Source organism: Epinephelus lanceolatus, chromosome 9, assembly GCF_041903045.1.
Source record: "Epinephelus lanceolatus isolate andai-2023 chromosome 9, ASM4190304v1, whole genome shotgun sequence".
Lineage (NCBI taxonomy): Eukaryota > Metazoa > Chordata > Actinopteri > Perciformes > Serranidae > Epinephelus > Epinephelus lanceolatus.
In genome coordinates, this window is record NC_135742.1 from 37266263 (window position 1) to 37280272 (window position 14010).

At 40.5% G+C, this 14010-nt stretch overlaps 1 protein-coding gene across 1 annotated transcript; it reads right to left on the reverse strand.

The window, feature by feature from the left end:
- Positions 1–5351: 5351 nt before the first annotated feature.
- c8h22orf15 (chromosome 8 C22orf15 homolog) lies at positions 5352–8335 on the reverse strand. Its single transcript, XM_033618743.2, has 5 exons — positions 8108–8335; positions 7724–7810; positions 7289–7411; positions 6863–6937; positions 5352–6715 (listed from the first exon to the last, which is right to left on the reverse strand). The coding sequence occupies exons 1-5, from the start codon at positions 8130–8132 to the stop codon at positions 6576–6578; spliced, it is 450 nt and encodes a 149-aa protein (XP_033474634.1). The 5' UTR covers positions 8133–8335; the 3' UTR covers positions 5352–6575.
- Between the last annotated feature and the right edge of the window lie 5675 nt (positions 8336–14010).

Consider the following 14010-nt stretch of genomic DNA (forward strand, 5'->3'; position numbering starts at 1 on the left):
AATGCAAATCAAGATCAGGCAGCTGGCTGAACAGAGAGCTTTCTCTCCATGGTCATATTTACATAACAAAGATGAATAAGTTACTAAGTGCAATTTACTACAATACAGATAAAACAACAGCATAAAATATCATATAAAATAAACAAACACATGTTCATCTTTTCTAATTGTCATTTTTGCAATTAAAAATACAACTTCAACGTTACCACTTAAAAAAAACCTCAGGGTGTGTTTGCACCTCTACCCTGCCTTAACAATAATATCTATTTAAAACAGCTCACCAGGCGAGCATGTGCGCAGGAGTGTTCACAGATGAAGAATGAGACACACACACACATACACACACACACACCTGTGCTCCATGAGCCTCTGAACAGCTCAGGTGCTCTCACCTTGACTGGCCAAATTAAATGGTAGGCTAAATGGACTGCACTTGTACTGCTATTCAGTTTTTAATACACTCACACAGCCATCGGGAGGAATTTGAGGTTCAGTATCTTGCTCAAGGACATTTCAACATGCAGACTAGAGGAGGAGGCGTGCACCGGTCGTGTTGTCGCTAACTGTTGCCATGGTTCCGTTGTGTTTGGGTTTTTGAAGCGTCCTGCTGAGATAGCGTGTGGTCTCTCTCTACGGCAAAAGTACAGTGGCAAAAGGCAAAGCGGCCCCGGAGAGCTTTGCGTTTACAATGCGCAGATAAAACGGACCGCACTCACACCACCTCCGGCTCGCTTCAGAGGGGTTCGCGCAAAACAAAATGCCGAGTCACTGCTCTGCGTCCACTGAGAGGGCTGAAAAGGACACTGTCGCATCACAAAGAAGCCAACCCTGATTGGCTGTTATGTGTGCTTTCTCAGTGCTGATTGGCTCACAGATAGAACCTGACGGAACCAGGGTAAAGTTTGATTTGAGATACAGAACCTTTTTGTTTTATAAATAAAAAAGTCCAAAACTGCATAGAACTTCAAAAAAAAAAAAACAACAACAACACGCACACAGTGTTAATAAGTTGTCACAGAATAATAATGTATGAAAACTATATTTTGACAAACGTCAGATGAACCTTATGATTCCAAAGTGACGTAATGACAATGTAGCCAAAAGGGGGCGGGGTGACGGAATTTGTTCTGTGATGTCACAAAGGCACCTCACATCAAAGCTTCAAAAGTTTGTAAGTACAACCCAATCTCCATAATATTTTCTGAAATCAACCGCGTTAGTTCAAATCTTCACCGCGCCGTCGCACCATACACACGAGCGAAATTTCGTCAGTCAAAATGAATAGGGCAAGAAACACCGATCCTCAAGCAAGTAGGATTGCTCAACTACAGGAGCAACTGGAAGTCGCCATTAACCGTGAGAAAAGTTTAATGGAGCAAAACAAACAGCATCAGAAAAGGATTGTTTCTCTCGCTTCAGTGGAGCACGATATTGCTCAGCTACAAGCTATTATCAGAGGGCAAAGCGCTGAGCTGGACGTATTGCATAAAGAGCTCCAGATATCTCAATCTGCCCATACACAGTGGGGTTCTGAAAAGAATGAGCTCGAAAAACAAATTGTGGACTTGAAAGGGATCTTGGCTGACTCTGAAAAACAACTGTCGGCTGAAAAGATCCTCAGAGAACACAAGGAAAATGAACTGAGGAGGTTTCGTAACATTGAGATGGACAACAAGAAACTGACCTCGGAAGTGCAGGCACTGCAGCACGATGTAGCAGTGTTGACGGGGCAAAACATGTCTGTCTCCAAAAGACTTGAACAGCAGAAACAACTGCTAATTGAGAAGGACACCGAACGGGACAAGATGACGGAGAAGTATAAGAAACTGAAAGCTCGATGTAATTCATACAATGAAGAGGTAAAAAAACTGCTTCATTGTCAAGAATTTGTTGATAAAACGAAACAAAAATCGGAAGAATTGAGAAAGGAAATTGAAATTCAGAAAGACCAAAATCAAATTCACCAGGATAACATAAGTTGCTTGAAAAGGCAAATTAAAAACCTGGTAAGCGAAAGAAATGAGCTTAAATCAGTACAAATAGAAATGAGCTGCCAGATGGATGAGATGAGGGTAGTTATAGATGCTCAAAATTTAGAAATTGAGTTGCACAAAAGTGAAGCATTTAAACAGAGTAGCTTAATATCAAAGCTTCAAAGTGACGCAAACATCGACAAGAAAGTCAAAAGAAAACTTGAAAAGAATGCCAATGAAACAATGCAACGCATCAAGGACCAGGACCAGGAAATAAATGATCTCAAAACTGAGATTAGAGATAAAAGGAACGAGCAGACTGAGATGAAAATCCAGATGACCGTTCTCAAGACTGAGAAAGACCACACCCTTGAGAATCTGTTCAGGGCCCAGAGACAAATTGATCTGCTGACTACAAGAGTTGAAAAACAGCAGCAGGAGATCCAAGCCAGGACTTTGGATCAGAAAAAAATGGGCAGAGAGCTGGACCAGGTCAAGAGGGATTGTGACTCTGTGCGCAACCAGCTGATAGAGGTCAGTAGGAAACTGGAGAACACACAGGTGTTGCAGGACAGATATAAAGACAATGTGAAACGGGACCTTAAGCTGGAGGAGGAGAAATACAGGGTGATCCTGACAGAGAAGGGGAGGTTAGAAAGAGAGCTGCAGCTCTCTACGCACCACGTATCGCAGCAGCAACATACCATCACTATCCAGAAGGCTGCAAAAGACTCCTTAGAGCAGACAGTGAAAACACTCAGGGAGGAAGTTGAGTCCCTCACGCTGCACAACAGGGAGTTTGAGACTGAGATTGACGGACTGAGAGAGGCTTTCGAGAAGCTTCTTAGGCAGAAAATTGTGTTGATCACAGACAGAGCGAGGAGTGGAAAGCGAGTCTATGATCCCACCTTTCTGCTGTATAAATACAGGCAGCGCTACCAGAAAGAGCGCCGTGTGCTGCGCCAAGCGGCACTCGTTGTGAAACAGCGCGAAGAGATCGAGGAGCTAAAGCTCCTGTTGGCACAGCGTCCAGATAACGTGGTGGTGAAGCTGATGAAGAGTCAGTGGGACAACAGAGAGCTCAAGAAGCAGCTCATGGCATTAAAGGGCGAAAAAGTCAAGTACGAGGTGACTTATCAGCGTGCCAGGGAAGAAAACAAAAAGGTCACAGAGGGCCTGAGTGAGATGAAGGTGGACGCTTGGCACAAGCTCAAAGCAGAGCACCAGGGTGAGTCTCCGCAATTATCGAGGCACACTCGGTTCCCTCTCTCTGCTGACAGGACCCCGTCTCAGTCTGAAGACAGGTCTAGTCGTGTGCCCGTCCTCCCTCCCCTCACCAAAACGACCCAGCCTTGTGTGAGAAAATTGGTGCCGTGCCCACCTCCACCCTCAACTCCAAAGTCTACACCTGACTTGAAGTTGCGCGTCAGAAGAGTGCTCCCGCCTCAAGCAACACCTGTCCGTAAGTGAATGTTTCAGACAACACAGTGACCCCTACCGGACAAATTAACACCGGACACCATGGATGGCTCCTACAGTGCTCACTAATTGACCCTTCGCTAAGTCCCGCCCCCAGACGCAGACTGGCTTTAGCTTCTAATATCTTTGTATTTTTAAGGTGTTATTGCTGCTGAGTCAGTTTGACATCCTGGATATATCCTTCAAGCACATTTTGTAGATCCCTCTGTCTGCTTCTCTCTGGAATCACGATGTCATTTTTCCAAAAACATGATACCACTTTTTTCAGGGAGCGCAGTTAGTTACAGTGTGGGCTTGTCGGGCCATCACAAAGGGGCTTAGCAAAAGATCAATTCTCTGCTTTTCCACTCAGGTTTTTCTGTGTGCATTTTCAATTTGTGCACCAAAAACCCTGAGTGCAAACGCACCTACAGAAAGAGTCCTGGCCTCAAATCCATCTGGCTGCTGTCTCTCCGTGTGGAGTTTGCATGTTCTCCACTTGTTAGGTCGGGTTTTCTCCGGGATGCTCCGGTTCGCCCGATGACATGCAGGTTAGGTAATGGAGTAGCTGGGCTCAGCAGGTTAAGCAGGGCATCTACTGACCCCTGGCTTCTCCTGGCACTGAACCCCCAGCTGTTCCAACACCTAACTTTAGTAATAATAAAATAATTGCAATTGGAATTACTGCCTTATGGTTGTATGTCTCCATGCACAGTTTACATCAATGTCTGTGAAAACATGATGCTTCACACACAGAAAAGTTTTTTATGTATAACATTATAATGTCAAAGTGAAGCTGACCTTTTGACCTTTTGGATATTAAATGTTATCACTTCATTATTTTTTCTGCTTAATTGTGCGTCAGCACTATGCAGAGCCTACGCACCTGGCCTACGCCATTGTGAGCATTTATACTTGTGCGATGGTGTGTCTGTCACTCTGCAGTTACACCCCCAACACACTAGTTGGCGGTGGTGTTTCTGTGAAACTAAACATATTCGCCTCTCCTGTTTGGTGAAGTTTGCAGTCCCGCCCTGCGTTCCAATACCCATACTACCATACTATTTAGTATGCCAGAAAAAGAATTAGTGTGTCCCAATACATAGCATGTCAGATGCAGTATGCCAAAAGTACCAGGATGTTCTACTACATCCGGTCATATTTCGCAGTATGCATGTCAGCGTGCTTCTTTGGCCATTCTGACCCACAATCCTTTGCGCAGCGGAAGTTACGTCGCACTGACTGAGCTGCATGTACAACCAACGCCCACACTTCCTTTCATACATGGTTTATTTAATTTGAGATACTAAGACACTACATATTAGGACTGCAATAATCTGATTATATACTGTCATATATCATACAGTTTTGCAAGAACACGGTTACAACATTCAACTTTATTGTGATTAGAATATAATCAATGTTAGGGTTCAAGTATGATTACAATATAGAAGATTCTACCAGTATAGGCAGTGGTGTAAGTGTGGTATAAATAATGAATGAATATGACTAAATATGAATACACTATGGACCAGGTATGAGGAGTATAGACTAGTAAATATATAAATAGTAAAAGTCAAATACATATAAAGTAATGTAGTAAGAATGTGTAAGTATGTTACACTACAAATAAAAGTAATGTGAATGTAAGGCTGCTTCACGTGCAGACAGAATATAGTGCCAGCAGCTGCATAGCTGTAAATATATTTAACAACAAACATCTTATCGTATGCACGACTCTGGCAAGCTCGACGAGAGGAGATTTGCTGCATCTCTGAAGTACAACAAAACAAAATATTCAAATGTGGCGCTACGGACGGCGGCGGAAGTGAGCAAGAGGGTCGGAGTTCAGGGAGCGATGTGATGGCGGATGTAGTGAGTCCCAATAGTATGCATACTGCATGCATACTGCATACTGCATGCATACTGCATACTACACTACATACTTTTTAAGGGCAGCTGCAGTATATACTAAAAGTATATAGTAGAAGTATGTGATTTGGAACGCAGGCCCGATTTTAAGGCCGAAAGCAGAGGACATCAAACCCTGGACATGCCAACAAACAATAACAAATGATTTAGGTTTCATTCAGTCTGAAGCACAAAAGGTACATTCATTGTTGAAATCAGACAGACTCCTTAGTCTCTCGTTGTAAAATAATTTAAGAACAAATTACTGTATATATGAGGTTTCAGTACATTAATATGAGATTAATAACATTTTATACAACCTTACTTGTTTACTGTAAAAAAAGAAAAAGTCAAACAAACACAATGACAATGTATGAGTTGTCTAGTGCAGTGCCTGACCTCTCAGGTGAGAGCAGAGCAGGCTGAGCTGGATGTCTTCGAGGGACATGATGTGGAGGAAGATGAGGATGATCAGGTCTCCATGGGGGCGGTCTGGGTGATGGTCCAGTGGGGTGGCGTGTTGGTCTAAGGGAGTTGTGGGCAGAGCTTCTCCATTTGCAGGCTGTGGAGAGAGATGCCCCAAATCATCTGGAAACATCCTTCCAGTGAGGGGCATCAGGGCATGCGGTCCTAATCTGTCTTTGGACAGCATGCGAGGAGGCCAGTCAGTGGGGAGGCAAATCGTCCACAGCCGCAGACCGAAAAATTTCCCCTTGAGCAAGCACTTGGTGATGGTGGTAAGGAAAAATGTTTCTCTAATAGGCAGAAACCTCAGACAGACCTAAGCTCTTGGGGGACGGCCATTTGTCTTCAGGGCTGTAGAGGAACAGGGCCAGTGGACCTATTTATAACCTTGGTTCTTGAAATTTAATGACGTCATTAAATTTGGGACAGCATCCCCAGTGACGTCAAAGGACTTTGCTTACTGATTGAGATCATAAACATATTCAAAGCTGAATTTTTTTCAGATTTTTCTGATTTCATTACAAAAAAAAATCTAATGAATACAAGGTGGTCAGGCCCAAATATTATAAAAACATTAATCTTCCCTGTAGTACCCCCCTCAAGATTTCTACAGACGTCTGAGGTTGGCTGTTTCCAAACCTTTGCTGTTGGAGCAGTTTGATGTAAGTTCCTTGTGCATTTCATGTACTTTTTTCCAGAGTATAGGGACCGTTTCAGTAAATATGACACAAATTTATTTCGTTTTTAAAGTTTTAAGTTGTACAGAAACTACTTGATTTGGCGTCTCTTGTTATTTGCAGAGATGTTTTTGCTCCCACTTTGGTTGGCAGGACTCTTCCTCTGTGTCCGTCCTCCTCTGATCTCTCTGTCTCGCTCTTGCTCTGGGTTATTCAGTTTCCTCAGCAGCTCTACAACAGAGTTGAATTCAAGTTGTAAACATGAGTTTGACCAACAGGAAGCCTCAGAGAGCTACTTTTAGTCTGCTGGTTGATCAGTGCTGCTCTGTTCAGTTTCAGTCGTGAAGTTTATTTTCCTCTGGCAATGGTTATTGTTACCTGCTAACTCAGGATGACTCTGGCTGAAGTTGTTTAGGAGAGACACATATTTCCGACCTCCAGTATCACTGTCTCCTGAAGGGAAGTAAAGTCATAAACTTTAATGTCTAATAAAACTGCTGGACAAGTTTGTCAGGCATTTCCCCCATAAAACAAAATGTTACCATAGAATACCTTCACAAACAGCACAGCAGAGTTTAAACTACACCTACAATATCTGCCAAAATAAAAATATAATATACTGTATATACTGTAATTATATCATCTTAATTGGAAAAACATCCACATACTTAAACTAAAATCATACTTTTACATTCACTTAGCAAAACTAGAATTATAATCATGATAATCTTTTTTGTTGTTTTTTTTCCAAATAGAGATAAGATATAGATATATAGATATAAACGTGGAGTCAGATGGACTCACGGCATACTCGTAGGAGGACGTAGTTTTGTCTTTCTACCAGCACGCTGCTGGCCAGAGCCACACTTTGCTGCTTCCCCTCCAGGTTCATCACTCTACTGTTACTGTCCATCAACTCCACACACTCTGCAGGAACAATTTTATTTAGCTAAGATTAACATTAAATTTTGGTGTCAATAATTGATAAACATGTGGCCAGACCTACTGTTCAAGTTCTGAGTGCTATAGAACTGACAATAAGTTTTAGACATTTTCATAGATATCTGACTACAAAAGGACAGTTGGTGTTTCAGGTGCATTATGTTGGGATTACACTCTATTGATTCCAACAGGGATAAAAGGAATTTTAATGGCCAGTAAAGTGTGACTAATGGATCATTTCAGCCATTACCACTACTGCAAATCCAAACCACTATAAATGTTTGAGTATTTCAGTACCTTTGCGATCAAGACCACACCGCTCCTTTAAATGATGGATGAAGTTTATCAGCCTGCAGTTGGGATTGAGCATTTCCATCCTGTCCTCTGTCAAGAAAAATATCTTGTAATATCTGTTGCACATTAAACTTTGCAGTTTGATTATTTCATAATGCGACTTTATTCTACCTGTGCTCAGATAGCAAACCAGGTCACTATCAAATTGATTTCTGAGGCGTAGAAACCATTTGCTACCATAAATAATGTATGTTTTCCTGTAAACTAAAATAATCAAACGTCAAACATCAAGATTAATCCTACTCTACATCAATAGCAACTTTGGTTGAATTTTTTTTCCACCTTTAAAGCAGTGAGAATATAAATATATCAAGGAACTTTACTGACCTCCGAGCAGGATCGTGACAAACATTTTCTGGTCCTGACTGCAGTTAGGCTCCACTAGCACACAGAGCGAAACAAGAGGGAGTAACAAGCTATATTAGACTGGGCACAAACTGCAACAGTAGACGCTGTTCAATCAGTGTTGTGGTCCACACTTTGTGACAAAGACTCAGCTCTCCGAGGGAGGCTGTATGAACTGGCCTGCATAATGTAGAGATGGTACACACACACACAAACACACACACATCTTTTGCATCCTTCTCCTCTTCCTCTCCTTTCAAAGCTGAAGCCGTTAAAATGAGGGGACAAGGGACTGCTGTTTCAGGTATCCATGGAGTCTCCACACACAGACAGACTGGCATTCTGGACTTTTACAGTTCTTCCAGGATTTTGTGGGCTGTTTTTTCTGATTGCTATGGCCTGAAATGCCTAATTTCACGGCAGCCTTTCTAAGAAATTGCAGTGCATGTTGCAATATTTTTAGGTGTGTTTTGCAATGAATTTGAAGGAGCAAAAAATTGCAAAAGCAGTTGTGATGCTGTCTCAGATTCAGAGCATATTATTATGACCATTCAGTGTTTCCCACAGAATTAGAATCTATACTGACATGAGCACATAAATAAAGACAAATAACAGTTCTGTACTTGGGAATTCACTCAACATTTGACCCAAACTGAAGCATTGCAGGTTTACACCCTGATAAACATCATATACATGGGAAAGATATTTCTGCCTTAGATGTTAATTTATTGCTGCTAAAAGTTTTCTCACTCTCTTACAATCCCAATTCAAAAAAAGTTGGGACACTTTCAAACATAAATTTAAAAACATGAATGTAATGATTTGCAAATCCTTTTTGACCTATGTTCAATTTAATATGGTACAATATAGTAGCAAGATATTTAATCTTCAAACTAATAAACTTAATTGCTTTTGGAAATACACACCTATTCTGAATTTGATGCCTGCAGCACGTTCCAAACTAGAATTTGTGCTTTATGGTTGCATGCCTCAGCGAACATGTCAAGTAGCATTTACAGTTTAAATCCATGTCTGTGAAAGCATCGATGCTTCACACACATCTGCAGCACAGAAGATCTATGCAATCAGCACAGTTTCGACATGGGCACCCAAGATTAGTGTCATGCATTTAGTTTCTGACCAAATGTCCCCCTATGTTTCTAAGATAAGATGTTGAGTAATGGCCAGAAAAGTGTTTTTGCAAGTTATTATGATGTCACAGTGAAGCTGACTTTTGACCTTAAAGACATTTGCATGAAATTTTGTCATGATTAACATATTAATTCTTCATATACAGTACAGGCCAAAAGTTTGGACACACTGTTTCATTCAATGCGTTTTCTTCATTTTCATGACTATTTACATTGTAGATTCTCACTGAAGGCATCAAAACTATGAATGAACACATGTGGAGTTATGTACTTAACAAAAAAAGGTGAAATAACTGAAAACATGTTTTATATTCTAGTTTCTTCAAAATAGCCACCCTTTGCTCTGATTACTGCTTTGCACACTCTTGGCATTCTCTCCATGAGCTTCAAGAGGTAGTCACCTGAAATGGTTTCCACTTCACAGGTGTGCCTTATCAGGGTTAATTAGTGGAATTTCTTGCTTTATCAATGGGGTTGGGACCATCAGTTGTGTTGTGCAGAAGTCAGGTTAATACACAGCCGACAGCCCTATTGGACAACTGTTAAAATTCATATTATGGCAAGAACCAATCAGCTAACTAAAGAAAAACGAGTGGCCATCATTACTTTAAGAAATGAAGGTCAGTTAGTCCGGAAAATTGCAAAAACTTTAAATGTGTCCCCAAGTGGAGTCGCAAAAACCATCAAGCGCTACAACGAAACTGGCACACATGAGGACCGACCCAGGAAAGGAAGACCAAGAGTCACCTCTGCTTCTGAGGATAAGTTCATCCGAGTCACCAGCCTCAGAAATCGCAAGTTAACAGCAGCTCAGATCAGAGACCAGATGAATGCCACACAGAGTTCTAGCAGCAGACCCATCTCTAGAACAACTGTTAAGAGGAGACTGCGCCAATCAGGCCTTCATGGTCAAATAGCTGCTAGGAAACCACTGCTAAGGAGAGGCAACAAGCAGAAGAGATTTGTTTGGGCCAAGAAACACAAGGAATGGACATTAGACCAGTGGAAATCTGTGCTTTGGTCTGATGAGTCCAAATTTGAGATCTTTGGTTCCAACCGCCGTGTCTTTGTGAGACGCAGAAAAGGTGAACGGATGGATTCCACATGCCTGGTTCCCACTGTGAAGCATGGAGGAGGAGGTGTGATGGTGTGGGGGTGTTTTGCTGGTGACACTGTTGGGGATTTATTCAAAATTGAAGGCACACTGAACCAGCATGGCTACCACAGCATCCTGCAGCGACATGCCATCCCATCCGGTTTGCGTTTAGTTGGACGATCATTTATTTTTCAACAGGACAATGACCCCAAACACACCTCCAGGCTGTGTAAGGGCTATTTGACCAAGAAGGAGAGTGATGGAGTGCTGCGGCAGATGACCTGGCCTCCACAGTCACCGGACCTGAACCCAATTGAGATGGTTTGGGGTGAGCTGGACCGCAGAGTGAAGGCAAAGGGGCCAACAAGTGCTAAACACCTCTGGGAACTCCTTCAAGGCAGTTGGAAAACCATTTCAGGTGACTACCTCTTGAAGCTCATGGAGAGAATGCCAAGAGTGTGCAAAGCAGTAATCAGAGCAAAGGGTGGCTATTTTGAAGAAACTAGAATATAAAACATGTTTTCAGTTATTTCACCTTTTTTGTTAAGTACATAACTCCACATGTGTTCATTCATAGTTTTGATGCCTTCAGTGAGAATCTACAATGTAAATAGTCATGAAAATAAAGAAAACGCATTGAATGAGAAGGTGTGTCCAAACTTTTGGCCTGTACTGTATATATATATATATTTTTTTTTTTTTTTTTGGGGGGGGGGGAGTTGGGGCAGTTTTACCTTTATAGATAGGACAGTTAAGTGTGAAGGGGGGAGAGAGAGAGGGGTAATGACATGCAGCAAAGGGCCACAGGCTGGAGTCGAACCCCGGCCGCAGCGGCAACAGCCTTGTACATGGGACGTCTGCTCTATCCACTAAGCCACCAACGCCCCTATGTATTAATTCTTGAGTTATGGCCAAAAACATGCTTTGTGAAGTCACAGTGAACTTGACCTTTGACCTTCGACCACCAAATCAACACATTCTCGGTCTGACCTCATCACATAGTGATGTTTTGCTCATAGACTTTCCACATTCACATACAACGTGCAACGTCACTTCCTGGTATTACCTATATAGGTTTCACCTGTATCCTCATGATAGATTTGTCACCCTGATGAAGGCTGTGTGCCGCAACGTGTAGGTGCATTTTATCTTTTACAACGTATTAGCCACTTCAAATAAAGGCTTTTTAATCTTTGGACCTCAAGATTGCCTTGGTCACCTCCTTTTGTTGCCACAATTTATCACCCCGGCATCAAAGAGCACCTTGAAGGTTTTTTAGTTACAGTATCCTTTTTTCTGTTTTTCTACATTGCCATTCCTTTTTTAGAGTGGTTTCAATGAATTAATGCCAGTGCCTGGTCTAAATTTTAAGTGAATAGCTGCATTGGAAATGTGTTTTTGATAAAATGTTTGATATGTTTAAAACTTATTTTCCCCTACTGTATGTTAAAAAAAAACATATGTTTGTTGAAAAACACCAGTAAACCCAAGTCCATTAGATGGATTAAGCTTACATCATCAAAGGTAAACAATCATTCACTAAAAAACATTTAGGGGTAATTTTTTAAACAATATATGGCAAATGTAGATCTCAGTAATGTGATGGATGTAGCATTTATCAAGATATTCAGCTCCAAAACTCTAAAATATTTTTCTTTCTTCTCCTTCCTGAGAATTCTAAATATTGAAGTTTGTTAGGTGAGGCTGGCAGCCTTTTTTATAAATATGCCTGTAATGATAAAGCTCTGAATAGAAATAATAAGAAATAAAGACAAATGCACCTCAAAGTTTGGAACAGATTGAGGTTTGTGACTTTTCATGTGCAATGGGAGCGTTTGTAGCAGTGATAGAAGTATTACAGGACATTATATACATTTTTGAGTATATAATATATTCAGTTAACTTTATTTTTGTAAGGGACTGTTCATTATGTATGATTGGGAAGAGGACTAATGTTTTTTTTATTTTGGCATAGGGGAGGGCCATACAAATTTAAATGGTTGTATTTTGTGTTTATTTTACCACAGTTTTCCAAATAAAACATGTTTTGTGTAAAAAATCTCTAATCTCTAAAATTAATTCATTTATCGTAGCCAGAAACTTTAAAAACAGAAATTATTGTTGGATTTTCACATTTTTGACTGTCCTCGGGCACAAAAACATAACAATTCTGATCTTAAAATAATGACATTTCATCAAAATACCTTTATTCAACATCTCATTTAAAATTTGGACAAAACAAACCATTTGCACTGACTAAACAACATGCACAAGAAGAGTAAAATACCATGGCCTTTGAGTGATACATTTTAAAAATCTAATTGCTAATTTATGGTAAAGGGAGGGTCATGTTATTTTTCCACCAGTCACTCAAAGAGGCTCTGTAGCTCCCAGGAGAAAGATTAATTGATTAGTCATTTGAGAGAAAATTAATTGCCTTTTGCCATTTATGATAGCAAATGAAGAGTCTTTGGGTCTTGGACTGTTGATCGGACAAAAGAAGAAATTTGAAGACGTCATTTTGGGCTCTGGAAACTTGTGCTTGCATTTTCTTTTTTGTACATTTTATAGACTAAATTATTTTTTGATTAATCGTGAAAATGATCTGCAGATTAAATGTTAATGAAAATCATCAGTAGTTTCAGCCCTATATTTTTTATCATCTCTTCACTGGAAGTCATCCTGTGTTTCTGCGCTCAGAAAATGAGATTAAAGCCTCAACTGAAAACTGAAAATGTCTTATGAAACTGAGGACGCTTTTGTTTTTATTTTAAGGTTGCAACCTGAAAATTTAAGAGCTGAGGAGTTGCTGTAAAAGCAACCGGCAGCGTCAACGTATTTGCAAATGTTGTAGGTCAGGTCTTAGTCACACAGTCATGGAAATCTACTGTATGAAGGCTTGGACTTTTAAACTGTAAAGTGTGAGAAGCTTTGTGGACCTTTGGATCATTTTTCTTTTCTTTATCATTTTTCCTTTGGATCACTGAAGTTTAATATGTTGATGTTTGTGCAGCCCTGTCTCCTAGAAATCATGTTTATATACAACTAACCTAAAACAACAAAAATCTGGCACGTTGCAAAAATGTTGATACTGAACATATCAGCAAAATGTTCACTGGCTGTGTATTTCACTTTTTTGTTTGTTTGTTTGTTTGTTTGTTTGTTTGTTTTTTACCAAAAAATGCAATCAAGCAATACAGTGTCCACATGTAGTGACTACAGCATTATTGTTTTCAAAGTGCATTTGATGTCTGAACCCAAGACAAGAGGTTTTGATATTACATTTCTCATTATAATGTAACCCAAATCACAACTTTTCCTCACCTTAACCAGAGGGTATTTGATGTCTAAACCTAAGACAAGAGTTTTGTTACTACATTTCTTGTCTAAAACTTTAATAAGAAACAGAATAATATAAACTCTTGACATCATTGTCCAGCGGGTAGCCATAATTTATAGCTACCTGCTGGACAATGATGTCAACGCTGACTGAAAAAGAGGCTTTGTTGTTTCCCACCACAAACTGGAACCAAAAATTAAAATCGCCCTGGTTCCTCCGACAAAATAAAGCCAATATTGTTTTTCCATTGTATTTTGGAATATTGCTGAAAATAAGCTCTGTAGCAAACAAAAGTTTA